Below are 12,749 nucleotides of genomic sequence, written 5' to 3' on the forward strand. Positions count from 1 at the left end.
TTTTAACATATGGTACCCATATTCAGACAGTTTTCAATTTGTAAATGGACATAGACTGGATTGGTTACATCACCACGGCTCACTTCTGATTGGTGAAATTTGAGGGCGTTACAATTCTCCCTTTGTTACAACCGTCAACTGTCTCCCTAAGGCCAAGATGACGCTGCATGGATGCATCTCATTGTTATTCAGTACAGCATCTCAACATTAGGTCCAGCATTAGTGAGATGTATCCGAAATGTTGCCTTTGCAATGATATCAATTCTCCTATTGAAAACACAGTGCTGTGCAAAAGTATTTGGCCACTGCGAGCTTTTTTTTTATTTTGAAACTTTTTTATGGCATTGATTTTGACATTTAAATCAGTAAGTTGTTTACCACCATGTCATTGGGTAAAGCTGACACTGAAAATGTCAGTCAACGAATGAGTCAAGCAAAAAACAGCAAAAGAAATGGGTCAATCCCTTTAACATCAGTGCAACAAGTTCACCTCATAATGACATCTCCTATTTGTTTACACTACAGTCCTCCGCAAACCAGGAAGTAGAATGTAAACTATTGCATGATGGGACAAACAACCAAAGATGATGCTCTATTTTTTTTTCACTTTTATCAGTTTCGCCCTGACAGTTTTGTGCTCTAATGTATGTAGAAGACTGGACTATCTCAGAATTGTCTGTTATTTATTCCTTAGTTGTGTGTTCACAAACACCCCCAATAGAATTTATTTTGTGATTTCGCCGCCGGATTTTCTATTTTGGTGCATTATTTTCTTAGTGTGATTGAAGTTATCCTTAATTTATGTTTTCGGAGGCGGTCTTTGAACGCATCTCGAGTCGCACGGCAGAAGAGAAGGCACGTCATCGGACACAGAACATTTTGTGGTAGCCTTGGTTGCTACCGTAGATGTGTCTGTATTTGTTGAGTGTTGAAAGCATTAATAGCGTGTACGTTTTTAAAAACAACACTACAGCTCTCTTTTTTTGGGAGCTGCAACATGTATATCATTTTGGTTTTTCATTCCTAAAACAGGAAAATCAAATTGTGGACAAGACCTTTGCACAGTGCTGTATTAAAGTAGAAGAACTGCGTCACTACTTATTCACAGCAGGTTAACTTATTTGTATGGTTACCTAATTTGTCACTTAGTTTCCACCAAAACTGAGCACTATAAACTACATTGGGTATGTACTTAAATGTCACGTGTTGAGCTTTTTGAGCGTCTGAGCGTGTTTTTGAGCTTCGTAAAAGCATCTTAAAATGTTTCATTTACCCTTGCTTTCCTACATTTGTCTTCAGTCATTGTTATGATGTGATTTTTTTTCAATAAACTAAATAATAGATGCAAGATGTTTTCCACATGTGTAAAAGTTCAAATCAGGAAAGTGAGATCTCTTTTGAACCCATAAATACTCACGAGTGAATAAACAACATGCACGTGAACAACTGTTAAATCAGGCTTGGAATGTTGAGAGCATGCGTGACTCATTGAACATTTTTCACCATGTCATCGGACCTTCACGGTGTTAAAAATGTCTCAAAAGCTTCTTACTAGCTGACAGGCTCTTCATTAAAGTTCATTTTTATTGATTCATTCGAGCTAATCTGACAAACTCGCCATAAAACGAAGCCATCGTGGCAGGGGAATGTGTAAACATGCATTTGTATCATTCAAAGTGAGAAAACAAAAGTTCATCCTGTGACAGATGAGGAGGAACTGCAAAGGGCCCACATCCGCATTTCATATCACTTGTCATCCTTGTGACTGCACACACAAGTGATGATTCACACATTTCACTGTCTAATAGAGAGGAAACTAGGACACGCTAAATAAAATGAAAATCGACTAAATATCATTTGAAGATAATTTTGAGGACATGAATGGAACACTTATCCCGTTCATGTGCCCGAGCTGCTTATCTGCATGATGTTCACGCTGTCAGTCATGCAATACATTTTGGCCACATGGTGTGTTTCCATGAGATTATAAGGAGATGTTGGGTGTTGTTTGAAGACTTTGTCTCAGAAATCCTTGAAAATCTGCACTTGGCTGATGACCAGCTCCCGGATGTATGCTTCCTCTGGCCGAAAGTCAGCTGTTATAGACTCCAGCTAACTTGTGACCCTAATAAGGACAAGAGGCATAGAAACAATTTTAAGAAAATATTCTGCCTGATGAAATGGTTTGACCACCCAACATTTTTTTACATCCTTGAATACAACATAGTCTGACATATCTCAACCAAGGCTAGAAGTGATTTTAAGCTTTAATTAGCATGCAAGTCCAATATTTTTCTTCGCAAGAATGTTATTTGTGAAAAGAAAATTCTGTTTCATAAACACAAATGTCTCCCTCTACTTCATGCTAATAGTCAAGGTTGGCAGCTCACTCCATATTGCCCTTGTTTTGCTTATGAATATGGAGATAGGATTCGGCTGCTGCTCAGTGGAGGGGCGAATCTATTCTAGTGGCATACAAGACGATGGCCCATTTCTATCCCTAAAAAAATAAAATAAAATAAACATTCCTAATTTGCTTTATCACCCAGAGAGCTGAATGTTGCGTTTTTTTTAATACGACATTACATAAACAATGTATGGAGCCGATCCCAGGTTTCTTCGGGCAGTCGGCGGGGTACAACCTGAATTGCTTGCCAGCCAATCGCAAGGCACACTTAGACGAACAACCATTTGCGCTCACGCTTACACCAATGGACAATTTTGAGTGTTCCACTAGCCTTCCATGCATGTTTTTGGAATGTGGGAGGAAACCAGAGTAAACCAGAGATAACCCAAGCAGGCACCCGGAGAACATGCAAACTCCACACAAGAAGGCACAAGAATCGAACCCTGCACTTCTGTGCTGTGAGATGGATACGCGAATCAGTCAAACACCGTGCAGCCCAAGATAAGTACTGCACATTCATTTTAAAAAAAGTTAAAAGTTTCCCTGCTGATAATAAATAGCACAAAGACTTCACTCTTAATGAATTGGGAATGAAGGAGTGACCTCTTAAAACTCATGACCACTTAATTTCTGACTAAAAATAGCCTTTGGATGGCAAGCGAAATGGCACAGAGGCCTTCTTAATGCAATAGTTGGGTGTCATGATGAGAGCTGATAGTAGTTCTACAGATCATCAATAAGGAAGCATAACTTTTTTTGGACACACTTGTAAACTTGTATGCATGCAAACAAAGATAAAAATAGCAAATGGCCTGTAGCTGAGGGAAAAGCGTGAAGCGTCTTGACATCACAGTCATATGCCACTCTGGCTCTGCCTTCTTTGATTATGCGGAGCCAAACCACATCAAGCGATGAAGCTGTGAGGACATGAATTGGTTTTCTGAAAACTTGCCGTTATAGTATTTCAGATACCATTGTGCAAACATCTACAATCTGCAAATTGTATTAAAGAGGAGAACGTCAATTTTTTTTGTATTTGACTATGGATACTAGACTGACTAGGACCACTCTTGACCTTCAGAACCCAAACAGAATGTAAGTATAGTATTGCATGATTTATTTGAAAGTCAGAAAGAGGTTTCATGACTCCTTTTTGATTGTTTATTTTTTGGTAGACACAATGCATGGAAAACCAAAATACATGTCTTCATTCAGAATGCTTCACCACGAGCTAAAACCGACAGGTACTCAGCTTTTATTCATAATCTATGTTAAAGGTAAGCAAATATTTGGGCTGATTTTTTTCTCCCTTACAGGAAGACTGCAAGTGACTCGAGGTCAGTGCAAACGTCTCTTGAGGTGCTTCTTTCCGAAAAAGGTATTTTCTAAACCTACTTCCATGATATAATTTACAATGTATATTGTGATTGTTATCTTGACAAAAACTTTAACTAACTTTTTATACTTCTTTCAATTAATTTATTTTTTAAATAAAGCTGGACAGTCGGCCTTTCGCGACTTTCTAAAATCCGAATTCTGTGAGGAAAACCTGGACTTTTGGCTTGCCTGTCAAGAGTTTAAAACCTTGGATGGACTGGATGAGCGTCAAGAAAGAGCATCACACATTTATGAAGAATTCATTTGCTCTGACTCTCCTTCGCAGGTAAAATTCTACAAGAAAACTTAAATAGGGATGATGGTTGAAATGGAACAGTTCACAGATTGTTGATAAATTCCTTGCAGAGGAAAAAGTGCACATTTACTTGACCAAAGTATGTTTGTGTAACATACGTATTGCTTGCGATGTCTTAACAGGTCAACTTAGATTTCTACACGAAAGATGCTATCAGGCAAAATCTCCAACAGCCGGCGCCATCCTGTTTTGTTGAGGCACAAAAGAACATCTACGGTCTAATGGAGAATGGAGCCTTACCTCGCTTCGTTCAGTCTGATTACTGTAAAGGTCTGTCTAAGTGCACTTCCAAGCGATGGGCCAACAGAGAAGCTTTGAGGAGGAAGAGCTCTTGAAGCATCAAAGATGAATCTATGCTAATCAGCCTTATAAAAAGGCAGCATTGGATGCGAAGCAATGGAGCGCTGCGCATTTTAACGCAATGGGACAGAGCTTTCCATGGAACTGACGTATCACACTACTTATATAAGTTGATATGAAAGTAAACATTGCACACCATCCATTGATCTATTTTCTACTGTTTATCCTCATTTGGGTTGTGCAGGTCTATCCCGGCTGACTTGGTTGTGTGCAACCTGAACTGGTTGCCAATTACTCACAGGGCACACATAGACAAAACAACCATTCACAACAAAAGAACTATTTGAATCTTCAATAAAAAACACTGATAAGAAGGATTTTGTTCCACAAGAAACGTTGACAGTTCGTTTGATGTGCATTTGTGCCCAAATTTGTGCCTTTCAGAAACATGGTGATACTGTAAATAACCAAACTTTGACCTTAATATACTGTACACCTCTTTTGTTTTGTGTAATATAAAATACACAATCTAAAATATCCTTTCAATTTTGTTTCTTTTGATCTTCAACCTAATATCTATTTTTATACACACACACACACACACACACACACACACACACACACACATCCATCCATTTTCTAATCTGCTTATCCACACAAGGGTCATGGGCGTGCTGGAGCCCATCCCAGCCGTCTTTGGACAGTAGGCGGCGTACACCCTGAACTGGTTGACAGCCAATCCCAGGGCACACATAAATGAACAACCATTCGTGCTCACAATCACAATTTGGAGTGTTCATTTAACCTGCCATGCATGTTTTTGGAATGTGGTAGGAAATCGCAATACCCGGAGATAAGCCACACGAGCACGGGAAGAGCATGCAAACTCCACACAGGAAGGCCAGAGTGGAATCGAACACTGCACCTCTGCACTTTGAGGTCGACGTGCTGAGTCGACCACTGTACTCATATTGTATACAAATCTCAGTATATTGCTCTTACTTTCTCTTAAGATTGGCAATTTGAGATACACATGAATGTACAGTATTTTATGATCAGGAAAATTATAAAAAACAGTGTGACCTGTTTATTCATATTTTCAGAAGCTTTACCGTTCCACATGCTAGTCCGGTAGGTGGCTTTGTTTGACCAATCGTTAATTTGCCCACCTCAAAATAAACAACACAAGAAGTTTATCGCCCTCTGGTTGAACTCCATTTCCCGTCGTCCATTGCGGGCCAACCTTCAGTGTGTCGTCTCTCCCCCAGAGAAACAAGAGGGACGTCCCTGATAAATAAGTTCAACCCAGTGTCGATATATTGCGGTAAGCTTGTGATTTGTGCCATGCCATTTTAAAATGTGATGTTTTCACGCGTGTGACTCGTAGATGGGTTAGCAAAGTCATCAGAATTCCAATCGAGCTAGCTTAGCTTCCAGATCAGCGGGGCGGCCAGTTAAGGAAAGTTCGGACCTGGGAATTTCAATTATTTCACTTGATTACAGTTACCATTTGACTGACGCTATCATATTCGACCTATGGTGGCTTCTAGGTAGGTTTGCCGTGGCCGATAGCGAATTTAATTTAGCCCGAATAACTCAAACCGCTGCTATGGTAACCTGGTTACCAAACCCAAGCTTAAAAACAACAGCAACAGCATCGAGTAATAATGAACAAATAGCAGGTCGGCTTCACTTTGCGCTGTGGTTGCATCTGTTTTGGTTTGTCATTGGTCTACTAATCGGCTTTTAATCTATTTTTGTCAATGCGTGGATTTAAACTGTTGATGTTGGAAGTTAGGTGGTGGGTGGCAGATTCAACCAAGCAAGGTTTGCAGGATCCCCAACTGGCCGTCTCATTCTGAGAACCACCCCCCGCCGCCCCCCAGATTTATCCTTATGATGTCATGTCTGTTTCAGGTCAATCAAAATATATGCCTATTTGATTGATTTAATATGTAAATTTAAATTTAAACTGGTATTAACTCTGTCCATCCATTTTTTTGTATTGTGTGCGTTCTTTAGCTTCCTAGATGAGATGAGCCAGCTCATTTCAGGCGAGAGGAGGGCTACACGATCCTTCACATTGGCATCATACATCATCATATGTAGTGGCAGGCTGCGCTTTGAGCATGAGTGGAGATTTGCTGGCTTAATGCACGTCTTAATACTACCACTATCTTGTTGCAATTATACAAGTAATTCATACTAAACAAAACCTGCAAAATAACTGCACTCAGCTGCATACCACATTTTATTTGATGAGTCGGCAAGACTCATTCTGAAGGCCCTGGGCAGATTAGAATGAATATTTGACATGGCAGCAGGTCTTGACCGCTCAACACTGCTTGGACTGGTTGCCAGCAAGTGGGGACATATTGACTGTATTTAGCCAATCATTCACACTCACGCTCCATAAATGGGAGAAGTATAGCTCCAGCATCCACGGCAATCTACTTTTTCCATGACAATACCGGGTAATGTTTGTGGTTCAATAAGATAATAAAGTTTTTAACAATAAAGTTCTATTCAATTCAATTCAATAAAGGTGGTGCTTTACAATGTTGTTTAGCGATAGGAACTAGTTGATGGATGTCAAACTATATGTTGTTGTGTACTCTGAACATACTTTGTGTATGAGCTAGTGAGATTGTTGGATTTTTCGGTCACCATAACGGACACCCCATCGTGTGGTACACCCTCGGCTTAAATTGACCACTGCATGGGGAAACGTCTGTACACTGATTTACTTCATCTCGCTTTTTCAAGGTTGGCCCCATTGTGACAATGGAACCATCCGCCTGCACTCAATCTTATCCAAGCAACCATACGTCGAACGCAGCAGGTGAACATTGTCACTGGGAGGTCAGTGACAACGTCAGACTGCGTCGCTTTCTGTGCTACGGCTCGGAGGGAGACGTATACACCGCCTCAGAGGAGGCTCACCTGGGCGTGGCGCAAGCAGGAGCCCTGCTTTCTATGCTTCAGGAGGGCCGAGGTATCGAGGCGGTCAACGAAATTAAAAGGTTTGCTCAAGATGAACGAGCTGTCAGACCTGACCCTTCCATATTTGCATTGGCGCTGTGCTCCCAGCACGCTGAGGTGACGACCAAACGGGCGGCGTTTAAAGCTGTGAAGGACATTTGTCAGGATCCCGCCCATCTATTTTCTTTTATCCAATATAAGAAAGAGTTAAAGGAGGACATGAAGTGTGGAATTTGGGGACGCGCTTTGAGGAAAGCCGTGTCCGACTGGTACAACGGGCAGGATGCCCTGAGTCTAGCTGCAGTTGTGACCAGATGTAAACAGAGAGAGGGATGGTCACACAAAGATGTACTCAGGCTATCTCACACCAAACCAGCAGATGAAGGTAAATGTGCACACATTTGCCAAAAATGTTATCCAAGGTGTCCTGTTTTCTAAATTCAACTGAGTGGAAATGTAATGTGCATGCGTGCCAGATTCACCGTGTGTGCTGAGAGGGTGAGTGAAGTGCGCAATTGCTCACGCGTGCTGCTTATAGAGGGAACATTCATTTGTGGCTGCAAAAAAATGGTTTGTGGCGGCCTGCCACTGATAAATGTGTGTGTGTGAAGCACTGAATGAAGTTCTTATGTTATAGGGAGGGCGCCACGGTGGGCCAGTGGTTAGCGCGTCGACCTCACAGTGAAGAGGTCGTGTTTTCGATCCCCGCTCCGGCCTTCTTGTGTGGAGTTTGCATGATCTCTCCGGGCCTGCGGGGGTTTTCTCCGGGTACTCCGGTTTCCTCCCATATTCAAAAAACATGCATGGCAGGCTGATTGAACACTCTACATTGTCCCTAGGTGTGAGTGTGAGCGCGGATGGTTGTTTGTCTCTGTGTGCCCAGCGATTGGGTGGCAACCGTTTCATGGTGTCCCCCGCCTACTGCCAAAGACAGCTGGGATAGGCTCCAACACCCCCTGCGACCCTTGTAAGGATAAAGCGGATCAGGAAAAGGATGGATGTTATCGGGAGCATTAAAAAAAATCATATGTACCCACATGAACGCGACCAGATGCATTTCTTACTCACACATGGTGAACAAAAGGTAAACTATGCGACCACTTTTCTTGCAGTCTCAAGCCCTGTTAAATTGACAAATCTATGCCCCGTGTGTGTGTGTGCGTGTGTCTGTGTGTGCGTGTGTCTGTGTGTGCGTGTGTGTGTGCGTGTGTGTGTGTGAGAGAGAGACAAATCATCTAAGTGAATGGCAAAAGTGATGTCATTTGATCCAATCGAAATGACTCCGCAGATCTGTATCTGTGATTCAGTTTTGACGCCGTGAAAGTGAATTACAGGAAGCGCTGTCTGTTTTTTGGACGATTCACAATTTGACTCACATTACAGATATATGAATGATAATTCCAAACTATTCGTAAGTTCATTACAGCAAATCATAAAGACACCGTGATCTACAATGTTAATTTCAGTTACTCAAACTCAACATTTAAATGTTGAACCGGCTTGGCATACAAAATAGTTTTGTGATGTTCCATCACTGCATTTTCATGTGTCTATTTGGACACATCCACATCTTGCAAGGTTTTCACAATTTGTGTTTGGAAACAAAGGATTGCAGTTTTTTTTTCATGTGTGAGACAGGTTCTCTGTTTTTTTTCAGCTCTTGCTTTGATCAGCAAATATGTTGCAAAAGGATGGAAAGAGGTCCATGTTGCCTATGCTGATAAAGAGAACACAGAGGAGGTCGTCAAAGTACTCTTATATCTTGAAGTGGTGGAGAAGGTCAAGCACAGTTGCGATGAAACCGAGGTCATCAATTTGATCGAGGAGCACAAATTGGAGCGGGAGCAGCTTCTTACCGACCACCTCAAGTCCAAATTAGTGAGTGTGGTCGCATTATTCCACTGAATTGCAGAAATGTATTTTCATGGGCAGCTTTCGTGCATTGTCAATCCTCCCGTGATTCTTTCGAGGTTTGGAGGGCGCTGTTGAAGGAAATGCCGCTTCAATCCGTTCTATGGATGCTTGGAAAGATGACTGCCAGAAAGATTCTTCAACCAGGGGCTTCGGAAACCCAAGCACTGTGTGAGAGAATGCAAACGGAGGCCGCACTAAAGAAGGTATCAACCATGCACCTGCACCCCCGAAACCCCCCCCCCCCCCCCCCCCCACACACACACACACACGCACACAAATAATGCCATGTACGTGCAACTTTATTCAATAGCCGATTACTTTTCAAGTGTGTTGTTCCCTTTAGGCAAAGTTGCACCCTTTCAGTATCCTCTTGGCCTCCGAACACTACAAAAGAGGTCAAGGCTATCAGGGTAAAACCAAATGGGCAGCAGATGGCAGCATACTCAAAGCCCTGGACATTGCCTTCTATAAGAGTTTCTCGGTAGGTTTGAACGAATCATCAACAACGTCCACAAGCAACAGCAAATAGATATTTTTTTTCTTTTCCAGAATATTGAGCCAGTCGGTAAAAGCTTTGTTGTGGCTGTGGATGTGAGTACATCGCTGAGCAGTGTTGTCCCGGGGACAGCACTCAGCACCGCAGTGGCTGCTGCGGTAATTACGATGGTAAGATGCTGGTTGGTGGTCGTCCAGTTTGTGTATACGTGTGACACATGGCAGGCCATCACTTTTTGTTTTTGGACTTCTTTGCCTGAAGTCACATAAAGGATTTGGTCTGTGAGCATCGCATGGATTCCTACAGAATTATTTTCACTATGTGGCTATTTACAGTCACATGAGGAGTGGCTCATTGAAAGACGGTCACCAGAGCATGTTGGAGGTGTCCGATTTATAATATTAATTTTTTGGTTGAGGTTAACCCTTTCCTGCACCAATAATGATAACCTGCAGCCTGATAACATGATAGGCTGTTCACTATGGTAACCGCTGTCCCTGAAAGGGTTACTATGAAATGGGAAACCGGTAGTAGGCAACATAATTTATCTAAAGAAGTCCGTGTTTCAATCACAAATGAACTTTGGACACTGAAAATTGTAAATTTCCCCAGTGTGGGACAAATAAAGGATATCTTGATCTTGAAATCAGCCAAATCAGTTGATGGACATGTGGTCCAAATTCAATGAGCATCTTCGTTTGGGTTAATGAATTAAGGTAATTGCAAATTGTAACTTCATCAAACAAATTAATCACATTTGTTTCTGTAAAAAATAATATATTTTGAAATATTGATTGCCGGGCGGCCCGCTGAGCCAGTGGTTAGTACGTCGGCCTCACAGTGCAGAGGTACCGGGTTCAATTCCCGCTTCGGTCTCCCTGTGTGAAGTTTGCATGTTCTCCCGGGGCCTGCGTGGGTTTTCTCCGGGTACTCGGGTTTCCTCCCACATTCCAAAAACATGCATGGCAGGCTGATTGAACACTCTCAATTGTCCCTAGGTGTGAGTGTGAGCGCAGTTGGTTGTTCTTCTCTGTGTGCCCTGCGATTGGCTGGCAACCGGTTCAGGGTGTCCCCGCCTACTGCCCAAAGAAGGCTGGGATAGGCTCCTGCACCCCCGCGACCCATGTGAGGATAAGCGGTTCGAAAAATGGATGGATGGATTATTTATTGACTTCCAGTTATTAATATTGTGATTTTGCACAGCTACTGCAGGTTGAAAGTTCAATCATGGAAGCCATTTGGTTGAAGTCAGGATGTTGTTTTATCTGTTTATGGCCATGTTGTTACACAATTGCGCTCATACACTTTTAACCTTTATGTGTCCACTACAGGTGTTTGCGAGAACAGAGGCAGACACCCGCGTACTGGCCTACTCCGAAGGCGCTTTGCAGCTATGCTCTGTGTCTGCTGACATGAGTCTTGCTCAAACAACCGATGAACTCATAAAGGTAACATCCCTGAAAAGGCAAAATAGCTCGTGCTCCACCAATAACATAACAGCCACGAAATCAACCAAAATGTTTGCACCCCAGATGGTATGTTCCCTGCTGCTGATCATGTCTTTTTCTTGAGTTGTGACCTTTGCACTTCTTTGCATGTTTCAGATCCCGGGAGGAAGCACAGACTGCACTCTTCCCATCGCGTGGGCCACAGAGAATGGGAAAGCTGTAGATGTCTTCATCATTTTAACCAACAACCCATTGTGGACTTTCACTGCGAGCCCGGTGGAAACACTAAAGAAACATCGACAAGTATGTACTACATTTAGATATTATTATTATTGTTGTTGTTATATTATTTTTATGTGCGTTGTTGTGATTATTTTATTTCTATGTGCACAGACATCAGGACGCCATTCCAAGTTAGTGATGTGTGGGCTGACATCCATCGGGCACACCATGCCTGACACGGGGGACAGAGGTCTACTGAGTATCTGCGGCTTTGACCTCGGAGCCTTTTGCATAATTCGCAACTTGGCACAGGACCTAATATGAAAGTTTTCAGCCTCTGACTGGCATCACTTAACTGAAACGTGAAGGAACGCAGTCGACATACAGGGTTCATGTACAACAATGGGCGCTGCTTGGAAAGTTAAAATCCAATTCAAACTTTTCTCTTAGGTATTTTATTGCTGACAAATAGACGACGACGAAGTGTCCAGCAGGCTGGACAATAGTCTTGAATTCTAATGTTCATTTGTTTGTCTTACCTGAAAAGGCAATTTGGACACTACTGTGTATTATGGTGTTAAAATTTGAAGGTCCAACACTAATGTGTTTATTTACTGCTGAAATGCTGTGGTACTCAAGGGCTGTCCACATTGAGACAGATGACGCTTTGTGAGCATCCACAGTCATATGTAATTCAATGGCTTTTGTTTGCCTATCAGTGGCATATTTTCTACTGATTGCGCAATATTTCCATGGAACCCATTGTTATGGCTTCACTCCTTGCTGATGATTCGTCACATCTACATTTCTCTCATTATTTATTTTTTCAGTTTCAAATTTATGCCTACAGTATTTCTATTTTAGATAGTTTTGCCATTTGCACAGTTTTTAAATATTGGCCTTTACCACTTAACACTGTCAAGCTTCTCATCTCCATACATACCCTAGAAAACACTGTCCAATTGTTTTATTTTGTTAGATTTTATCTTGAGTTATTATAGGTCAGTCACAGGTTCTCTTTCTTGGAAAGGAAAAGCATCAACATTCAGTTTTAGCATTATTTTTAAGAGTTCTATTTAGGGCCTGGCTATAGATCCTTTTTGTCGAAGAAATGGAACCTGTTATCACAAATGCATTGTAAACATCCCTTTCTTGTCAAATATGTTCTAAACAAGAATATAATTGGTGCTCGTAGTTTCGATGATACGTTTTAGACGATTTTCTTCCATGTGTCATGTTTATGTGTGTGACTGAATCTGAATCTGTTGGAGCAAGTGCGCATCACAT

At 41.9% G+C, this 12,749-nt stretch overlaps 2 protein-coding genes across 4 annotated transcripts; both read left to right on the forward strand.

Annotated features, from left to right (window-relative positions):
- Nucleotides 1-45: 45 nt before the first annotated feature.
- On the forward strand, nt 46-4,946 carry LOC127616857 (regulator of G-protein signaling 21-like). Its single transcript, XM_052088661.1, has 5 exons — nt 46-3,502; nt 3,583-3,651; nt 3,724-3,785; nt 3,904-4,070; nt 4,223-4,946. Exons 1-5 carry the CDS (start codon nt 3,450-3,452, stop codon nt 4,433-4,435), a joined length of 564 nt encoding a protein of 187 aa, XP_051944621.1. The 5' UTR covers nt 46-3,449; the 3' UTR covers nt 4,436-4,946.
- Nucleotides 4,947-5,607: 661 nt separating this feature from the next.
- ro60 (Ro60, Y RNA binding protein) lies at nt 5,608-12,613 on the forward strand. 3 transcript variants are annotated; one of them, XM_052088637.1, is made up of 10 exons: nt 5,608-5,724; nt 7,167-7,499; nt 7,584-7,767; nt 9,040-9,260; nt 9,353-9,499; nt 9,640-9,777; nt 9,846-9,962; nt 11,124-11,240; nt 11,397-11,543; nt 11,634-12,613. In XM_052088637.1, the coding sequence occupies exons 2-10, from the start codon at nt 7,185-7,187 to the stop codon at nt 11,784-11,786; spliced, it is 1,539 nt and encodes a 512-aa protein (XP_051944597.1). In that variant the 5' UTR covers nt 5,608-5,724; nt 7,167-7,184; the 3' UTR covers nt 11,787-12,613. The 3 variants fall into 3 exon arrangements, with proteins under 3 accessions (XP_051944597.1, XP_051944595.1, XP_051944596.1); XM_052088635.1 differs by having other exon boundaries at nt 7,167-7,767; XM_052088636.1 differs by lacking the exon at nt 5,608-5,724 and adding an exon at nt 5,740-5,950 and having other exon boundaries at nt 7,167-7,767.
- Nucleotides 12,614-12,749: the final 136 nt, after the last annotated feature.

Source organism: Hippocampus zosterae, chromosome 15 (genome assembly GCF_025434085.1).
Source record: "Hippocampus zosterae strain Florida chromosome 15, ASM2543408v3, whole genome shotgun sequence".
In the NCBI taxonomy this organism is placed as follows: Eukaryota; Metazoa; Chordata; class Actinopteri; order Syngnathiformes; family Syngnathidae; genus Hippocampus; species Hippocampus zosterae.